At 36.5% G+C, this 19586-nt stretch overlaps 1 protein-coding gene across 1 annotated transcript in view; it reads left to right on the forward strand.

Moving 5' to 3' along the window:
- The window catches only part of Acadvl (Acyl-CoA dehydrogenase very long chain), a 136460-nt gene that overhangs the window by 85432 nt on the left and 31442 nt on the right, over nt 1-19586 (forward strand). The window contains exons 9-11 of the mRNA XM_090376974.1: nt 566-754; nt 5953-6196; nt 19229-19407. Of these exons, the coding sequence (XP_090233100.1) occupies nt 566-754; nt 5953-6196; nt 19229-19407 (612 nt within the window). The remainder of the gene's footprint in view (nt 1-565; nt 755-5952; nt 6197-19228; nt 19408-19586) is intronic.

Raw genomic sequence — 19586 nt, forward strand, 5'->3', positions numbered from 1 at the left:
GAGACAGTGTGGCAAACATCTAGAAAAGCTCCTCTGAGCCACTTCTGTTGGGGAATGCAATTCACAGTAACACTACATAACATACTAAACTCATTCTGTCTGAAGATGAAATCTGTTCTGAACTAAAGACTCGAGGAGTAACAGCTACAAAATGAATACTCTTGCATAGGAATGGATATCTAGTACCCACCAGAAACCTCAATGTTCCTTAAAATTCATCATGTCCTAATTCAGTGTTACAGTTAAATATCTTCACTGCCTAATGTGATTTTGTATACCAAATCCTCAAGGTTCTTTAAATGCTGAAAACATTAGCATTTACATAGCCTATGCATAGTGCTCTCTTACATGCATTCACTTTGGTGCATACAATCATTGAATTTAACTGTTAAAGAGTTTTAAATTTTTCATATTTGATTCTAAAAGTTCTTATAAATTGAATTTTTTAATGCTTTACTACAAAATCTGATTGACCAATCAAAGATTAATTTTGTGGGTGTTGTTTTTTTTTTTTTTGTTTTTTTTTTGCTTGTACCCTGAAAATATTTTCCAATTTATTTTTCAGGTGGCAATGAATATACTTAATAATGGTCGGTTTGGAATGGCTGCTGTTCTCTCTGGTACCATGAAAGAGGCTATTGAAAAGTGTATTGATCATGCCACAACTCGTGTTCAGTTTGGTAATAAAATTAGCTCGTATGGAACAATTCAAGAAAAAATATCTCGAATGTGCATGAAGCAGTATATAACTGAGGTACTACCACTATTTTCATTTAGCAGTATTTTCATTTCCTTATTATTACTGTCCAAATTAGAATACATTGCCAGATTGAATGTGAAATATTCTATTATTTTTTATTCAGACTAGTTGAGCTTGGCATTCAGTTAACTGTGCATTACTTTTCATTTACAATTTCTGTTTGTTTTTGTCAATAGAAAAAAAAAAAGATATTTATCTTTTAAAATGTTAATTTTTATATATTTGTGAGTAAATAATACAGAAAAAATTTGAAGCATTTCAGATTTAAAAAAAAATTGTTTTTTGTTTATTTCTCTACCAATAAGCTGGCATGATGGAAGTAATTAGTTGTCAGAAAAACAGTTTTTTAAAACCACCAAAATCCACCAAGAAGGGAGTCAGATCTCCAGAACATTTAGCAATATACACCCAGTCATCATTGAATTATGACCACCCCATCTGTGATGGACTGTGCCACATAGCTGTCAGTATAAAAAGCTAAACAGCTTTGTACACTAGAGCATTGATAATTTGCATCTGGTTGTGAAAGTCAAAGTGATAAAGTAGCAGTTATGGGGCATAATAAAGATATCGTGGAATTTCAAAAGAGCATGATTGTGAGAGCTCTTTCTTCTGGTGCTTCCATTTCCATACTGGAAACGGCTCATCGTGTCAATTGCTTGTGGCCCACTGTGGTTAAGGTGTACAAAGAATGGTGTTAAATGGGTCAAACCACCTCCCATCGACAGAACTGTAGATTGTGTAATTGTTTGTTGTGAGCAAAGGTTGCAGTGCATTGTACAGGCTGAACGGCAGGTAACTCTGCAATGGTTGACATCGCAATACAGTATGGGGAATGCATGAACAATATTCCAAGTGACGATGTGCCACACACTCAGACATATGGGGTTCTACTACAGGCAACCCAAGAGACATCCTCTCCTCTACACTGATTACACTAGTTTACAAATTTAAGTTTGTTCACTGGGGTTTGAATTTCAATAGGTCCTACTGCCGAAATATGTTGCTGTGATTTCAAATATGATTTAGATATTTCACAATTTAAGAAATAAAAAAAGTATTGTTTTTTACGAAAGTACATAACTTTATTGTATTTAGTAATGACAAATTGATAGGATTACATTTTCATATATCAAAAAATATGTAAATACTAACAAGTATTAATCAAAATTCTGAAACTTTCATTAATCAGACCTTCGTCTCTTGGTTTGAAAAGAATGTTTAATCGTTTTTATTTTATGTACAGTGCTAGGTTTCTCTCTTTTTAAACACCAGCAGTAGTCAGGCATCATGCTTGTATTCCACCTTCCCTGGTACCTTTGCTCCATTTCCTTTATCTCCTGATGGAATCTCTCCCCTTGTTCTTCACTCATCTGTACAAGATTTTCGGGTAAAAAATCAAGATGGGCATGCAAAAAGTGAATTTTGATGCTCATGTTACAACCTAAATTGCGAAGCTTTTCGAGCATATTTTTAACAATTTTCTCATAATCCTGTGATTTATGATTTCCTAGAAAGTTTTCCATTACACTTTTCAAAGCAATCCAGGCTTCCCTTTCAACGTCAGTCACAGTAGTTTCAAACTGACCGTCTAAAACCAATTTTCTAATTTGGGGACCAACGAAGATACCCTCCTTAAGTTTTCCATGAGATAAACCTGGAAATTTACTGCAAAGGTACCTAAAGCAGTTGCCATCCTTATTCAATGCTTTAACAAATTGCTTCATTATGCCTAACTTGATATGCAGTATAAGTAAAAGTGTTTTATCTGTCTTCGCCAAACTTTCGTGCACAATATTTTTTGACCCCGGTGTAAGATTGTGCCTCTGAGGCCATTGCTTCTTTGTCCAATGCAGCGCTTTAGCTCTGCTAAAGCGCTGCATTGGACAAAGAAGCAATTCATTCACAAATAAAGCATGGCATTTTAACGTACCCACCCTTTTCCCCCAACAACATATATAACACTTAAGTCTCCACATAGTTGCCATTCGTGATCTTGATATTTAATTTTCTCCAGAAGTAACTTTAGATTGTCATAAGTTTCTTTTAAGTAGATTGAATGAGCAACTGGCACAGATGTATACTTATCTCCATTATACAAGAGAACACCTTTTAAATTAGTCTTAGAAGAGTCTATAAATAGTCTCCATTCACTAGTAACATATGATGGAGCTCCTAAGGCACTTACTAAACCACAATATCACTGCAATATACGAGAGAACCTTCTTGTGAAAAATACTGTACGAACTCCCTTTCACGATTTCTGTACCAGGAAAATGATGTACCTGGAGCAAGTAAGTTCTTCGCTTGAAGTCTGGATCCCAGAATTTCAGCAGCATACTTTGGAAGACCTAAGTCTCTTACTAAATTGTTCAGTTCGACTTGTGTGAATTGCTGTAGCGTTAAAATATTTTCTGGTTGATAACATTCCTCTTCACTAACCGCTTTAGCTTCTGCTTCAGTGGAAGATGTAAACTCCAAATTTTCTGGTGGAGGTGTTGCGGGCAGATCAGGTCCATGCGGAACCGGTCTTATGGCTGACAGTAGATCTGGATATTTGATGTCCTTTTTATTTTTTGAATTGTAACCTTTAACGTCACATACACAAAAGTAACATTCAGCATGGCTTACTGGCTCGTGCCACACCATAGGAATAGCAAATGGCAAGCACCTTTTTTCCTTGACTCCATTTTCTAAGATGTTCGACACATGTATGGCATACATTATGCAGTGCCCATGATTTATCCTGATCGCCTAGTTTTATGTCAAAGTATGCATAATACAATTTTTTTACAAAATCAATAATATTTCGCCTCTGCTTTACAGGAACAAAACAACCACATATGTAACAAAATATGTCAGGACTGTTTATACATTTCTAGTTGCCATACTAAAAGAAAACTAACACACAATGAGAGCTCATTATAAGTGGCACATCCCTTATGGTGGCTCTGTGGTTGAGTATACTGTACAAACAAGAGAGTGCAGGCCCAGACAAGTTTAACCCATAACTACACACAGGAGTCTCCCAGACTCCACTCAGAAAATAAAATTCTGGTAATCACAGATGGGCCAGAAGAGTGGGGTGGGGGCCATCTACCTTCTTGGGTCAAGGTTTGGCTACCTTGCAGTGTGTGTAGTTACGGATTAAACATGCACAATCTGTTGTATTTGAGGCAAATATTTGATACTGATTACAAATATAGGGCTATAAAACTTGTAAACCATTGCAGAAACTATAGTTATGTACACATTTGCATACAATACCTAGGTAATATTTTGTTAATGAATTGTGAAAAATCTTTACGTGATAGAAACAAACGGACTTCGGTTTAGTAATCAGTAAACATGCATAAATAACTGCCACATACTTTTACTCAGATACACTGTAAACCAGTGTTATCAATGGCAAATGCTGTGGTACCAACAACATGCTATTTGGACACTGGAGGACTGGAAACTAGTGTGCTGGTTGGATAAGTCCAAATAACTGGCACAACACGCTGACAGACACCTTCGTGTGTGCTGTAAAATCCACCAAGAAGAACTCATCATGCATGGTGTGCCCCACTATCCAGGCAGGTGGTGGTTGATTAATGTGGGCATGTTTTGCTGGCAAGAACTAGGATCCTGGTGCATGTGGACCAATGTTTCACTGTTGAGGTCTACTAGCAGCACTTAGGAGACCATGCGCATCCTGCAAAGTTCCATTTTTTTTCCTGACAGAAAAGGTATCAGCCAAGACTATAATGCACCATGTTATTGGGCCCGCACTGTGCTTGAGTGGGTTGAGGAACACTATGAAGATATTTCCCATCTTGATTGATCTCCAAATTTGCCTGACCTTAATCCAGTTGAATACCTGTGGGATGCTTTGGAATGGGAATTGAAGTGTATGGACATGCAACCATCATCTATTCTGACACTGTGGAAAGCCTTGCAGACAGCATGGCTGCAGATCCCTACAGACATCTAGTGGAGTTAATGCCTAGGAAAATAGTGGTTATCCATGCAATTGGTGGCCCAACACAGTATTAGGTAGGTGGTCATAATTTGGTGATCACTGAGTGTAATTTAATTATTAACCCTAGAATACTACCAATAAATGAGTAGGCATTAATACTACTGCTTGTAAAATTTTAAACAATTCTGTTTTTTAAAAAAAACCATATGTGGAATTAATTTTATTTACAAAGATTATTAAAGGTGGCAAATGTGTACTTATCTTAAATTATTTTATATTGTTATTACAATGAAAGGTAGCATTTTGCTTGATGCTGTCCACATGTTAGATAGGGGCATCGTCCCCAGTCTTTATGGCAAAAGGATAAGCAGCCTTTTAATTTTTTTCTGAGACATTATTGGGTGTGTTGGACAAACAATGTGTATGATCAAGACCTGCAAATATATATGATATCAAGGTTTACCTGTAAGCAGACAATTATCTACGTACCTTCCATAAAATTTAAGGGATTGGGAAAGAGTACTTGAAAATGATGTGATTCTCTGTTTCCAGGAGGTAAAATTCAGAGAGAGGTGTCCATTTGTACCCCAGACACTTGTTGGTAAAAGACTCCTTCATGGGTGAAATAATTGGTGGATAGCAGTATATTTAGTAACGTTATATGAGCAGGTCTCGATCACACAAGTTGTCTGTCCAATGTATCTAGTAAAGTTTCGAAACAACAGAATTCCCATAATGTTTTTTATACAGACATTATTGGGGGGATGGAATATTTACATGCAAAAATAAGTTAAAATTTAAATATAATACATTAAAATTTCCAACATAAGGTATTATTATCGATACATGGAACTGACAGTACACCACTAACTAGAGAGAAAAAAATAGTAATTAAAAAAAATGATCATGCCATTGCATATGAGAATACGTGCATGCGCAGTTTTATGATGTTCAGATATGTTTGTTTAAATTGGAGACCTTTGCTAATAAATTTTATGAGGCATAGTATTCTAGTTCTAAACAATTCTAATTAACATGAAATTATGCTGTTTGATGTTATTTTTAAAATTATTATTTACTCTGAAATAGGGGGGAAAAATTAGTAAACAAATTATAAGGAAGCATAATGTGTATGAAGCAACTGAAAGTAGAACCAAAATTTTTTAGATATAATTATTTGGAGAAATTAAATTTTTTTTTTCTCACTTTCATGTATTTTTTTTTTCAGTCAATGGCTTATATGGTCTCGGGCAACATGGACCGGGGATATCATGATTTCCAGCTAGAAGCTGCTATAAGTAAAATATATGGATCAGAAGCAGCATGGTTTGTTGTTGACGAAGCCATTCAGTTATTAGGAGGAATGGGTTTCATGAAGGAAGCTGGTCTGGAAAGAATGCTTCGTGATCTTAGGATTTTTCGTATATTTGAAGGAACGAATGACATTTTACGTCTTTTTGTGGCACTAACAGGTAAAATAATTGTTACAACTTCCTTGTTTCATTCATATTACATTTGTAATGTCTATAACTTATGAGGTGTGAACCAAAAGTTTCTGAACCTCAAAATTAAATTAATTTAGACTTATGTTAGCTACATGTTAGCATTTTCCTCTTCAAAATATTCCCCTCCATAGTTTCTACATTGATCACAGTGCTTCTCCCACTGCTTGAAGCAGCTCTTTGACAACTGTTTCGTGGTGCTGTCCAACATTCTGATTCAACGTGAATCTCCATGACGTCTTCACGTCTTTTGGATTTTCATTTTGGAGAACATTTCAGAAATCGTAAGGGACCAGGCTGGGAGAACAGTCAGGGTATGGGACCATCACCATTTTATTCTCAACTAAAAACTGCTGAACTGACAATGCCATATTGATTGGCATGTTGTCATGATGCAGAAGCCAATCCTGAGTGCGCCAATTGTCTAGACTGTCAAAGCAAACAATCAGCATGTTCTTGATTTTTGATCTGACCTGCCTTGCATTTTTTTTTTTTTTTTTTTTTTTTTTTAATATGGAAATGATGAACTTTTCCACTGGGAAGACTGCTGCTTTGTTTCTTGGTCATAACTATAAACCCAGCTTTCATCTCCTGTTATGACCTTGGAAAGGAAGTTTCTGTCCTTTTGAAACCTGTGCTTGTATGTCCCAATACATAGAAAGCTGGTTCTGGTTCTGTTTGCTACTCAGCAAGCAGGGCATAGATTTTGCAGAAATCCACCTCATGTTTAAATTTTCAGTTAAAATGCATCAGCATTTACCATATAATAACCGTAAAATGTCACAAATATTGTTAATTGTATGCTGTCTGTCCTCATGGATGACTTGATGCACTTTTCAACACTTTCATCAGTGTGACCTGAGTTCCCAAAATTCAACTGAATTTTGGCCACCTTGGAAATGCAGTACCATTGAAAAGTTTGTTTACTACCCATAGCATCATTATCAAATGCCTGTTTACTTATTTTGAAAATCTCCAACATTGTTTTCTCAAGTTTATGACAAAATTTGATGCAAATTTGCTGTTACTTAACGTCCAGCTTCTTACTCTGTTACAAAAATCACAAGAAACACTTAACAGAAATACTCTTAAATACCAATTGCACCGCCAGTCCAAAAACTCTCCACACTTAACTCACAATTAATTAGTTCAGTGGTATCTAATGGTATACTGCATGTGGTTAATACTCTTCACAGCCAGTCCAGAAACTTTTGGCTTGTACCTCACATATCTTCTATTGTCATTTTGACTCTTCATTTTTTAAAAGGTTCTGATGTGACTTTAATTATATATATAGCAATGTATAAGGATAGCATATCTTCTTTATGATTTATTTGTGATTACTTTTCCTTAAATATTGTACTTGCTCTTAAAAGACTGCTTCATCTTAATATATGTATTCATTCATTTAGCTCTTCAGAATAAAGATTGCTGATTATAACCACCTGTTTTTCATTTACAGTCAGTCAGGCCTGCAATAAAACCAACATTAGACATCAATTTTGGTCTTGATCTTTTTCTTTTCTTTTTAAATAAATAAAATTTTTAAATTTTATTGTGTGAAATGTTTTTCCCACTAATTTATCAGATATTTTGTGAATGTAAGCAGTAGAAGTTATTAATAGCAGATAAGCAATAAATACTGATTTTGACTTATTCTTCTAATAACAGCTGAACTCAAATACACAGCTGCTTGAAGAAATTGTGCTGGCATTTGTGCCCTATGTACTTTACTCGAGATCAGTTAACTACAGCAGCAATTAAAGAGGCCTTTGAGAATTTCTCCAGCTTCCAACTAGATTTCAATTTAGACTGCTCTAAACTAGTGATTAGTGATGAAACAGATATACCTTCACAGAGAACATAGTCATGAATGCACCCAGTGTATTTCCTAGAAGCTACAAACAGATGAAATTTAGATGGGAAAAGTTGAAACTCTGCTTTGGATGGACAAGACCTTCCATCCATGACACTAAACCACTGTCATCTGCAAATAGCAGTGGGTATGTTGCTTCTTCTGGTTTGAACTGACCACCAAAAACAGTCATTTGTGAGTGTTGAGCCACACACCGTTGCAAATGAATTTTTCATGTGCATAAATAAGATAACTGCGTGCACCTCTACATTTGACCACATTTTAATTAGGGCCATTAATTTAGTCACCTAATGTCAAAAGAGGTATACAGCATTCTTTAACATAAAGAAACATTTCTTTAACATGAAAAAAGGCACACATTACATATGTGCCTTTGTGACAGTTCGCTGTTGGCACATATGGGGAGGTTACAGTTTCTTCACCATAGCATATATTACAGTACTCTAACTGCCTATGTAAAATGTTCAGCATTTTAAAATACTTTTCCTGTCTGCTTAGGTTCTTTCTTAAACCTCAGACAGGGACGCAAACTTCCTTGTAACTAATGGGCACACTTTTGGGGGAAGTTATGCCATGTTATAACCTTAAAATCAGCATAATTTTTTTTTAAATGTTCACTTTTTTGATTCCACCCTTTATTTTCAATCTGTTATGAACATAATTGTTTTAGTCCATTTTTTTTATATTAAAAGCATATATTTTTAATTTTTATTTTTTTAAATAAAACCCCCCTTTTCACATTTAAACATTTTTTTGTTAAATTTTATGTGCATAAATTTATTTAGTTTCTTTCATTAAATTTAGCATTAGCATTAGTAGAGGCATATGATGCAAGAAAGCAAGCTTATTCAGCATCAGCCAAAAAAAAAAAAAAGAAAAAAAGAAAACACACCACTCCCATTTCACCCCTCCGTTCGTTCGAAATACCTGTCCAGTTGAGCCTTAAATTTGTTTAGGCTATCAACTTCAACAACAAGCGATGGAAGTCTGTTCCACCAACCAACTACCCGCTGCCTAAAGGCAAATTTCCGCACATCTATCCTACATCTGTCTTTCCTCAATCTGAATTTATGCCCTCTCAGGTGATTATTCTGAGCAAGAGGAAGACTCCCATCGGCATTGAGAATGCTCAAACCATTCAAGACTTTATACACCTATATCAGATCACCTCGCCGGTGCCTAGTCTCCAGACACTGTAATTTGCAAAACCTAAGCCTTTCTTCATAAGAGCAACCCTTTGTTCCATTCACTAATCTTGTTGCCCTTCTCTGTACCCGTTCCAGCAGCTCTACATCCTTCTTGAAATGAGGCCTCCAGACCTCTATACAATACTCAAGATGTGGCCTAACCATTGCCTTATACAATTTAATTTGATTCACACAAAATGTTTGCATAAAATAATTTAATTTCAGATTTTGCAAGCAAAACTTGAAACAAACAAAAATCAAAATATCCTGCTTTCTGTAATTAGTAGTCCATCTCCAAGAAACATAAACAACATCTGAAACAAGCCACTGCTTCAGTAATTAGACAGGAGAGATGCAGCTAATTTTAAATTCTTGTTTTTCAGTATGAAATAATTAATAAGCATGAATAAGCTTAAGAAAATGCTTTTTTTTTTATGGCCAAACTTTTTCAATAACAAAACAATTAATGATACAGATTGATTGGAAACACAATAATTGAGGTATTTATAAGTTGGCATTGATCTCACTTATATAGATTTTGTTTAACTTAGAAAAAATATGGTTTTTGACGTGCTTTATCTGGAGCACTCCTCTCTGAGGTTTAATAGTCCTTTATTGGACCAGAAATCTTTTATTATCATAATTTTTTGGCCACATGTTCACCATCCATTACCATTATTTCCAGGGAGATTCTGAATTGTTTTAAAATTAGTACCGCTCTTAAATTTCTCATAATTTGTAGTTATTATGTAGCCCTAACCATTATATATTTTTAATATTGATTATTAATCAATATGCTTTGTGAAGTCCCTGTTCTCATTAACAATTATAAAATTTGTTCTCTAAAAATACTGTCACATTATCATATCATACATTGAAACTTCCACTTAAACAAAATCTATTGTTTTTACAAGTGAACCAGTGTTGTCTCACTACATAGGGTAAATGGGATTGGCAATAAGATGCTTCATCTCCTGCTAGCTTGCTTCTGTGCTGGCACCTCCATAGCCAGGTAGGCAGAAGCAGCAGTGCATAACACACGCTTCTTGATTAGACTGGGGTTCGAGCCCGTGACCACCAAATACAGAGGATGCAGAAAGGTCAGGGAATGACCACTGCATATCCCCAGAGCAATATGGCCTTAGTTGCTAATGCTCCTAAAAACCAAATAACAGCAACAGCTTCTGTGCTCTACCTCTTTCATTCCAGTAACTTTATCTGTGTAATGTAAGCTTGAATGATATGCTACCTCAGAGATAAGTAATTATTTTTAAATAATAGACTGGTTGAGAAAAATAACCAAGCATTTTCGACTGAAGCATCTCATGAGAAAAATTTAGTGGTTTGAAAATATTCAGTTAAACCCCAGGGGCTCACATCTGGTAAGTATGGGCTTGGCACAACCAGGATCCTGAGCTGGATATTATCATTCTTTTCTTTCTTGGTGATCCCCCCCCCCATCTCTCTCTCTCAGGGTAACCCATTTTTTTTTTTTTTTTTTTTTGGCTGGTGCATCAAAAGCCTTAAGGCTTCCTTGCACCATATGGCTAATGATGATAATAATAATTATTGATACCAAACGGGGGCGTGTTTTTTTTTTTTTTTTTTTTTTAATAATACTATGAATACAGGTAGTTCTCGACTTTACGAGTTAATTTGTTCCTAGCGCACGCTCATAAAGCAGGAATTTTTTTCTCATAGATATAAGGTTAAAAATAGGGGTTACATTCTCAACAATGAAATTAGTTTATGTTTAAACAGTGATTGATTTATCAAAAGAAATGAAAACTTAGCCTGTAAAAGCAAGCAAATTATAATAATAGAGAAATTATTTACGACTTGCAAATTTTAAAGAATGTTTGTTTATTCTTCGTCATTATCATCATCAACTAAATGCACACTTGTTGATCACTCATTATTGGCTCGGCACTCGTTGGTTGGTTGCACAAGGAGTTGTCTTCAGAAATGTTTCAAGATGCATTTGTTTCCAAGATAATCTTCTTTTAATTATAAATTTCATGATTGAGTGCATAAGTATTTTTTTAACGGAATGCAAAAATTGCAACTAACACGATTCGCGTGGAGTAACAAATTTACAAAGCTTAAAAAAAAGGAAAGAGAAGATTTCAGTAAAGGGCAAACACATTTCACCATAATAACGTAAAAACCGACACAATTCCAGCTATCAATATTTTCACAAATGCAAGAAGATAGTTTACTACCAGTTTATAATTGCTTGCAGTAACAGAAAAGCCCAATAAACGGGAAAGTGCAAATTATTTTATGGTCATGACCTCCAGAAATGTGCTTTAGAAAAATATCACAAAAGAGTTTAAAATTGATTCTTATAATGGAACATATGATAACAAAGAAAGGGTAGTGCATTTTAATGATTTGGTAATTAATACAATTTACAAACCGTGCTCACTACCTTTTATATGGCCTTACGGTCATATAAAAGGTGTCATTTTTAAGGGCACGTTTGTGACCCTTAAAAATGACATTTTAGAGGGATAAATAGCTTAGTTATACAGCGAAATTTCAACTTCCGAGATCTTGAAACGAATTACAAAAAAACTATATGTTATCGGGTTCACATTACGATATTTTAACGATACGAGAGTGTCTCTGGAACTGATTAATATCTTAAAGCGGGATACACTGTATTGTATAGCTATGCACGTGGTTTGGAATTCAGTATTTATGAATGTTTAACATTCATTTTTTGCAATCAATGTTCATATTTTCGATTTTGTTGATACTTGGGGGAAAAAAAACTTGTAAACCCGGGAACTCGTAAAGCGAGAACTGCCTGTATATAAAAACAGCAGTCTTGATAATCATCAAAATGAAATTAATGATATTAAGTTGTAAAGCAGCTTAACCCGTATTCTAACTCATAATCTGAGTTAAATTGCTTTACAGACCTTACCTGGCTTGCAGACCACATTCTGCCCATCTCTATCCAAATCTGTTAATATTTTTAGAAGTTTATCGTGCCTTACATGATCAAAAGTTTCTTGCTAGTTAATAAACAGATGTACAGTAAACCCCCGATATTTCCGGGGGTTACGTTCCTGAGAAATGCCGCAAATACTGAGTTATGGCTCCCATAGTAATAAAGGGGTTCCGTTCCAAAGTATGAAATATATAAGAAAAACTAGTCTAAAATTTTGGCTATGTATGTATTATATGTACCTTCATAATATGACTATGTACATATACAGTACATAGTGAAATGCAAGCATATGGCATCGAAATGAATATAAGAAACAATTTAATGTTAAGTGTAATATTTATTAGAAATTTCAAGCAAATCTTTCAAACCAGCGCCTTTGCTAGCTAAAAAACTTATCCCACCAGTGCTATCACCTGTTTCGCTAAAGTGTTGATAAAGGAGTTTTGCTTTTTTCACGAATGAAGAGTGAACTTAACGGAATTTTATTTTCAGTTCAGTCTTCTATCCACAGATTTAAAGCCTTTTCCATTTTTCCTAATTTAACATCACGAGTTACAGAGCAAAAATCATTCCCGGTCAAGGCCTAGATCTGGTAAAAGTGGAAATTAACAACACTCTCACCACAGTCACATCTTACCTCTGCCAGTTTGGGCTCAAGATCAATCCTGCTAAGTCTGAATTCATGGTGTATTCATTGAAGCAAACTCCTTCTTCTCTCCAGCCTTCGGTCGGCAACACCCTCATCCCAATTGTGTCCAGCCATCGTGATCTGGGCGTTGTATTCGACCCAAAACTTCGATTCAACGCCCACATGGATATGCTCCTCACACGTGCTTCAAGACTCCGGTGGATAGCAAAACAGCATCTCCTTCATATCACAGACAAAAAGATAACCGTGAGGTACATAAGAACAGTTATCTTTCCACCTTTACTCTATGCTGCTGAAATTTGGGCGTCAGCGGCACCGTCAATAAAGAAACCACTCTTTGCCACAGAATTCTGGCTCCTAAAGTGGGCCAACAGGAAGCACAACCTTCCAGCTCTGATTCGTACCACACAGCTTGCCAACTCTCTCGGAATTCCACGGCTTCCCACCTTAATCGATGACCAACGCCTCCTAGCAACAGTCAAGATGATAACAGGCATAATGGCAACACCTTCATTCTGGGATACCTGTGGCTGGAGGATCCCCCCTGCTGCCCTTAGGGCCAATCCCGAGCTCTACTCGCATTCAGCACGACTCCATCTCTCGGACAGGTTCCTTCCTCAGCAGATGCTCAAGCAAACCCAGGCACTGGACGCCGACCTGAACAAATTCGCTGCTGACCGGACTTACCGGAAAAAAATTATGACGAGTACGACTAATCAGCAATGACTGATGTATACCTTGCACCTGTTCCTGTCTGATTGAGCTGGTGCTCAAGCAGATTTAACTCTCGTAAGGAGTTCTCTCCTTTGTATTATAATATGTTTTCTTTGTAAAATTACCTTTTTGTAAATAATTGTTCAATTTTCCCAAGTTTGGGAAACTGTAAGCACCTGGCTTTATGGCCGTGAAGGGTAATAAAAGATTATCTCTCTCTCTCTAAATTTTTGAAGCAATTAGCGCGTTTTCACGTACACTACAGCGGATTTTTTCTTCAGATTTTTTGATTGATCGTACGGTTGACTCATTGATTTTATAATGTTTTGCCACTGAGGAGACACTTTCACCATTAGAAATTTTGTCTAATAAGTCAATTTTATTCACTAATGTCATCACCTTCTTTGATATTTTCGCATTTCCCTTGTTATTCGTAGCCATATTTTTGTACAGGTTAGAAAGAACTTGCCACAATAAAGTCACTTTCTTCCATTAACACACTAGAAAAAGTGTTTTACACTGCAAAATGGTAGATTTATCACTTTTTTAAGCATATAAATTTATTCAATTTATAAGCATATAAATTAAAAGCAAATGATGAAATCTTCCATGACAAGCATATAACACATACTGAACAAGGATTAGCGAGAAACATTGACGCTCGTGATTTTGTCACCCCCCCCCCACCCACTGAGCGCTGTTTTGACTGGGAAAGATAATTTTAGCCACACCCATGTTTTTTTTATGGTGGAAAATGTTCACGGCGCTTTAAAATTTGCATTTTTTTAGGTTTCATTTTATATTAAATCAGCGACCGCAAATACAGATACCGCAAATAGCAGGGGTTTACTGTAGTTTTCTTTACATCTCAATTCTAGGGAAGTGGCAACAGACAGACGTAGTCTAAATCAACCACCACCTGTTTGACAGAATTCATACTTGGACCATTCCAATGACACAGACATTTTCATGTGGTGAGAGCTAAGTTAATCTGTGTCAGCTAGAGGTGCAAGTCGCCTCCCTCCATCTATCCATCCTCAACAGATAAATCTTAAAACACATTGATTTACAGGCACAACACAGTACTCAAGATGCCTTCTAACCTCCTGAGTTGCTGTGGTGCTAATTCATATAAAAATTTTCCAATTATCTCAAGAAACTAAATTTGTACCTTCCATCCTTGTACTCCCTGATATCACCACAGTTTAGATGAATTTTATGGTATTGTTATCAACAACCTTATTGATCCAAAAACTGCTGGAACTTTAGAAAAGTTCCGACAAGGCGGTCTAGTTTGCCAGAATGCACTAGAGGGAGCATAACAAAACTTTTCATTCTGGACTTATTCTTTGCAACCCTTCCCTATATCTTCCATCATGCAGTATGATTGATGACTTTTGAGGTTATGATGGTCATCATGACAAGATCCAATATTCCTTACATTTCGAGGGTACAGCTCTAAAATGGTGTTTACAGGCCGGCTGCTAGTTAGTACACCGGACCGAACCTATTGGTAACTCTCTAGGAGGCTTCTGAATCAGCTAGTGTATAATCTTGCTACCTCTACTCTGCCAGATAGTGACTGGAGGGAGTCTGAGTAGTGTGTATGCGGGGAGCATTGTCGAGGCCACGTTATATTCTTACCATGTGTATGCCATATCCAAAAATTTCATTACTTCATACAGCATGTCCCACCACTTTTTCTTACTATCGAATACACCATGAATTTTCAAACTAATAGAGCAAGCTTATCTGCGAAAAGATCTAAACCTCCCAAGCACTTCCTAATTCATTTCACAAATATACGTGGTCTCAATTCTAATCTTAACAATGTCCATTTCCACTTGCAGTCTGCCAAACACCATGTACTTTTTCTGACAGAATCTCAGTTATTGGTTGATTCAACTACTGCTCATCTCAGATGCCCAAATTATTCGCTATATGATTCCTTTCGCCTCAAAGGTGGTACTTGTGCATATGTCAGTTCTGATATTCCCTGTCAGAGACTTGGCAATTTGGAATCTACTCTCTTTGGAATCTACTCTCTTTGATCTTCTTTGGCTTAAAATCTCTCTACCTCATTGTGTAATATTCATCTGTTGTCTCTACCGTTCTCCCAACTCCACCAATCACTTGGAGCTCTTTGACTTCTTCTCTTTGCAACTTGACTTTCTCCAGTCCAACTTTCCTAACAGTGAGGTAATTTTCCTTGGGGATTTTAATGTTCACAACTCCAGCTGGCTTCAGTTTTCTAGTCACACCAACCCAGCTGGTCTAGATGCTGAGGCTTTTGCAATTACTAATGACCTTGCACAGATTGTTCATTTACCTACAAGAATACCGGACAATCCTAATCATACAGCCAACACATTTGATCTTTTTCTCACAAACAACTCTTCTAAGTACACGGTCGAAGTGAGAGGTCCTTTAGGCACTTCAGATCACAACTTGGTGATTGTCTCTTCTCCAATGGAACCTTTATCTCATGGCTATTCCCAACCTTGTGTTTGGCATTACAAGAATGCAAAATGGGATGACCTACAAGATTTCTTTTCTTTTCCTTGGTCTGATTACTGTTTCAAAACTTCTGATGTCAATGTTTGCTCAGATCGTGTCGGTGAAATTATTCTTGCAGGAATGGAATCCTTTATCCCACATTCCACTTTAAAATCTTGTCCTTTATCTAAACCTTAGTTTTCCAATAATTGTGCTAAGGCTGTTCAAGAGAAGAATGTTGCATATCGTAATTGGCTTGTTTCTAATTCTTCAGTTTCATTTTCTGCCTACACCAAAGCTCACAACAATTGTAAAGCAGTTATTAATCAGTCCAAACTAGAGTTTGAACAGGCTAAGAGTAGAAAACTTGCTTCTTGTCCTAATGGTAGATGAGCATTCTGGTCCCATGCCAAAGCTATTGGCCGCAACTTTTGCCCATCTCTGCTCCCACCTCTGTCCAAACCAGATGGTTCTGTTGTCACTTCAGCCAAGGATAAAGCTGACCTGCTAGCATCCCATTTTTTTTCCGACTCATATATTAATGATCTTGGTAAAACACCTCCCACCATTCCCAACCCACTCCATTCAATGCCTCCTGTAGTCTTCCGTCAAAAGGATGTCAGAAGAATTTTGACGAATCTTGATGCTAAGAAAGCTCCAGATAACGATGGTATTTCTCCACTTGTTCTCAAAACCTGTGCTCCTGAACTTACTCCTATTCTTTGCCGTCTTTTTTCACTTTCTTATTCCAAAGGTGTTTTTCCTTCTGCTTGGAAATTTGCTCATATCTAGCCAGTTCCTAAAAAGGGTGACAAATCCCTCCCATCCAGTTATTGTCCCATTGCGATTACTTCTACTCTTTCTAAAGTAATGGAGAAATCAAGTAACCGCCAACTCTTAAACTACCTAGAAACCTTCCGTCTGATCAACGATTGACTAGTATGGATTCCGTCAGTGTCAATCCACTGGTGATGTTCTGGCTTATGTTACCCATTTATAGACTAATTCAGTGGAAAGGTTCGGTGAAACTCAAGTAGTTGCTCTTGACATCTCAAAGGCTATATCTAGGAATTAAACTCGTACACCGACCATTGAACAAAATTTACTGTAACTAAAATTTTTACAAATAATATAAAAAATATAAAAATAATAACAAATTATTTACAATAAACTGATGATTGTATATTGCGGAATACTAAAAACTGTAATAAAATAAGCTAAAATATAAAATTAAAAGCTCTAAAAACCTGGAGCTTTCGAGAGCGTCAGCTCTCTTCTTCAACAGTAATATGACTTCCTGCAACATCTCCTTAAATAGCAGGTTCACGGTACTTCCACACGTGGTATTTCTCCACGTGGTTCAATTGGCACATGGTCAGAACCGGAAGCGGAAATGTCTCGGGTACGTGGCAAAGAAAATCGTTCATCCGAACGTAATACAATTGTTTCAAAAATAGGAAGAATACGCATGCCTCTATCTCTATTCATGGTATTCTTACTGGATGAACCAATCCGTAAACCCTCGAGCCATTTACGCTCCCAGTATCAGTGTGCACGATCCAAAATAATAGCGTCCTCCGGGGAGATTTGATTCTGCTTTCGATCTCAAAGGCTTTCGATCGTGTTTGGCATAAAGGTCTTCTAAACAAGCTTCCATCTTATGGTTTGCCAACTGTTTTTAGTAATTGGTTATCCAGTTTTCTCTCTGATCGCTCACTGAGAGTGATGGTAGGTGGCTCTCTGTCTTCTAACTTCTCCACTAATGCCGGTGTCCCCCAAGGTTCAGTTCTTTCCCCCACTCTTTTCCTCTTGTATATTAATGACCTTCTTCCATTTTCTGGAAATACTATCCATAGTTTTGCTGATCATAGCACGTTGCATTCTACTTTCCATATTTAGAAACCTTTCCCTGCTCAATGAGCTTCAACTTTTCAAATATCTGCTACAAATTCCTTAAATGCCAATCTCCAGGTAATTCTCCAGTGGGGCAAAGACAACTTAGTTGATTTCAATCCTTCTAAAACTTCAGTCTTGTCTTATATCTTGCAAAAAGGATTCTTCTGCTACTATGCTTATCTTTGGTGACACTCTGATTTCTAGGCAAAATGATATATCTCTTTTGGGAATTACCCTGACTTCTAATCTCTCTTGGCACAAGCACATTACAAATATTGCTTTCTCTCCATCTAAAAAACTTGGTTTTCTCTTTCGCTCTCGGCGTTACTTTTCTTCCAAACAGTTGCTCACTCTGTATAAATCGCAAATCCACCCTACCATGGAATATTGTTCCCACATCTGGGGTGGTGCCCCCAAAACCTCTCTCAGGCTTCTTGATTCCATCCAGAAGAGGGCAGTTAGGTTAATTAATGATTCATCTCTAACAGAGTGTCTCCACTCGCTGTCTCATAGACGTACTGTTTCTGCTGCATGCCTCTTCTACAGATACTTCCATGGGCACTGTTCTTCTGAATTGGCTTCTATAATTCCCGCTCTCTCTCTTTCAAAACAGTCCGAACACATGCTGCCACCAGCGAACATCCATTTGCTGTTCAACTTCAAACTCACAGAACCAACTTTTCATCTTTCTCGTTTATTCATTCAACTGCCGTTTTCTGGTACAACCTTCCTTCATACGTATTTCCCGAAAATTACACTCTACAGAAGTTCAAGTCCAGTGTCAACAAATTTCTTTCGTCTTCTCAACCTCCAATCCAAGCACGGTACTATAGGTTCTAATACCTCTCGTGTTTGGGGTTTACATAAAAAAAAAAAAAAAAAAAAACTATCAATGAGTTGTTTACTCCTGATCTGTATGCCAGATTACCTTTTCACAGGAACATTATTAAATTCATTTTCTTGAGCTTGCTAGATAAGATTTGGAGCATGCACTGTACCCATGCCTGCTTTATGATCACCTTAAAATATTCTTCTTATGCTTACCTTGTTTCTTTCCCCAATTAAGGACCCAAATTTATTGAAAGCAACAAGTTGTTTCCAGGATTTTGCAATAAAGGTGCTACTGCTGTTACTTTTACTCCTAGATGAAGCATTCTTTTCAGTTACTTCTGTTGTCAATGCAGAATGTTGCAATTATTATACAAATATTTTTTATAAATTATAGGCATACAGTATGCAGGTAGCCACCTAAAAGAAGTTCAGAAGGCACTGAGAAATCCTGCTGCTAATCTTGGATTGATTTTTGATGAAGGAGCTAAAAGAGTAAAAAGGGTTGTCGGAATTGGAAGTACTCCATCATTGGGAGAATATGTTCATCCAGATCTACAAAAACCTGCAAGTCTTGTAAGTATGCTTTTAATTTGAGATCCTGTAATTAAAATGGGTTTATTATTATTATTTTAGATATGTACAGTGCAACCTTGGAATAGTGTAGCTTATTACATTATTGGTTGTTTAGCATTAGTAGAGGCACATAATGCAAGAAAGCAAGCTTATGCAGCATCAGCCAAAAAAAACAAAAA

The sequence above is a fragment of the Mastigoproctus giganteus genome, chromosome 1, assembly GCF_048544385.1.
Source record: "Mastigoproctus giganteus isolate SK-2022 chromosome 1, ASM4854438v1, whole genome shotgun sequence".
NCBI lineage: Eukaryota > Metazoa > Arthropoda > Arachnida > Uropygi > Thelyphonidae > Mastigoproctus > Mastigoproctus giganteus.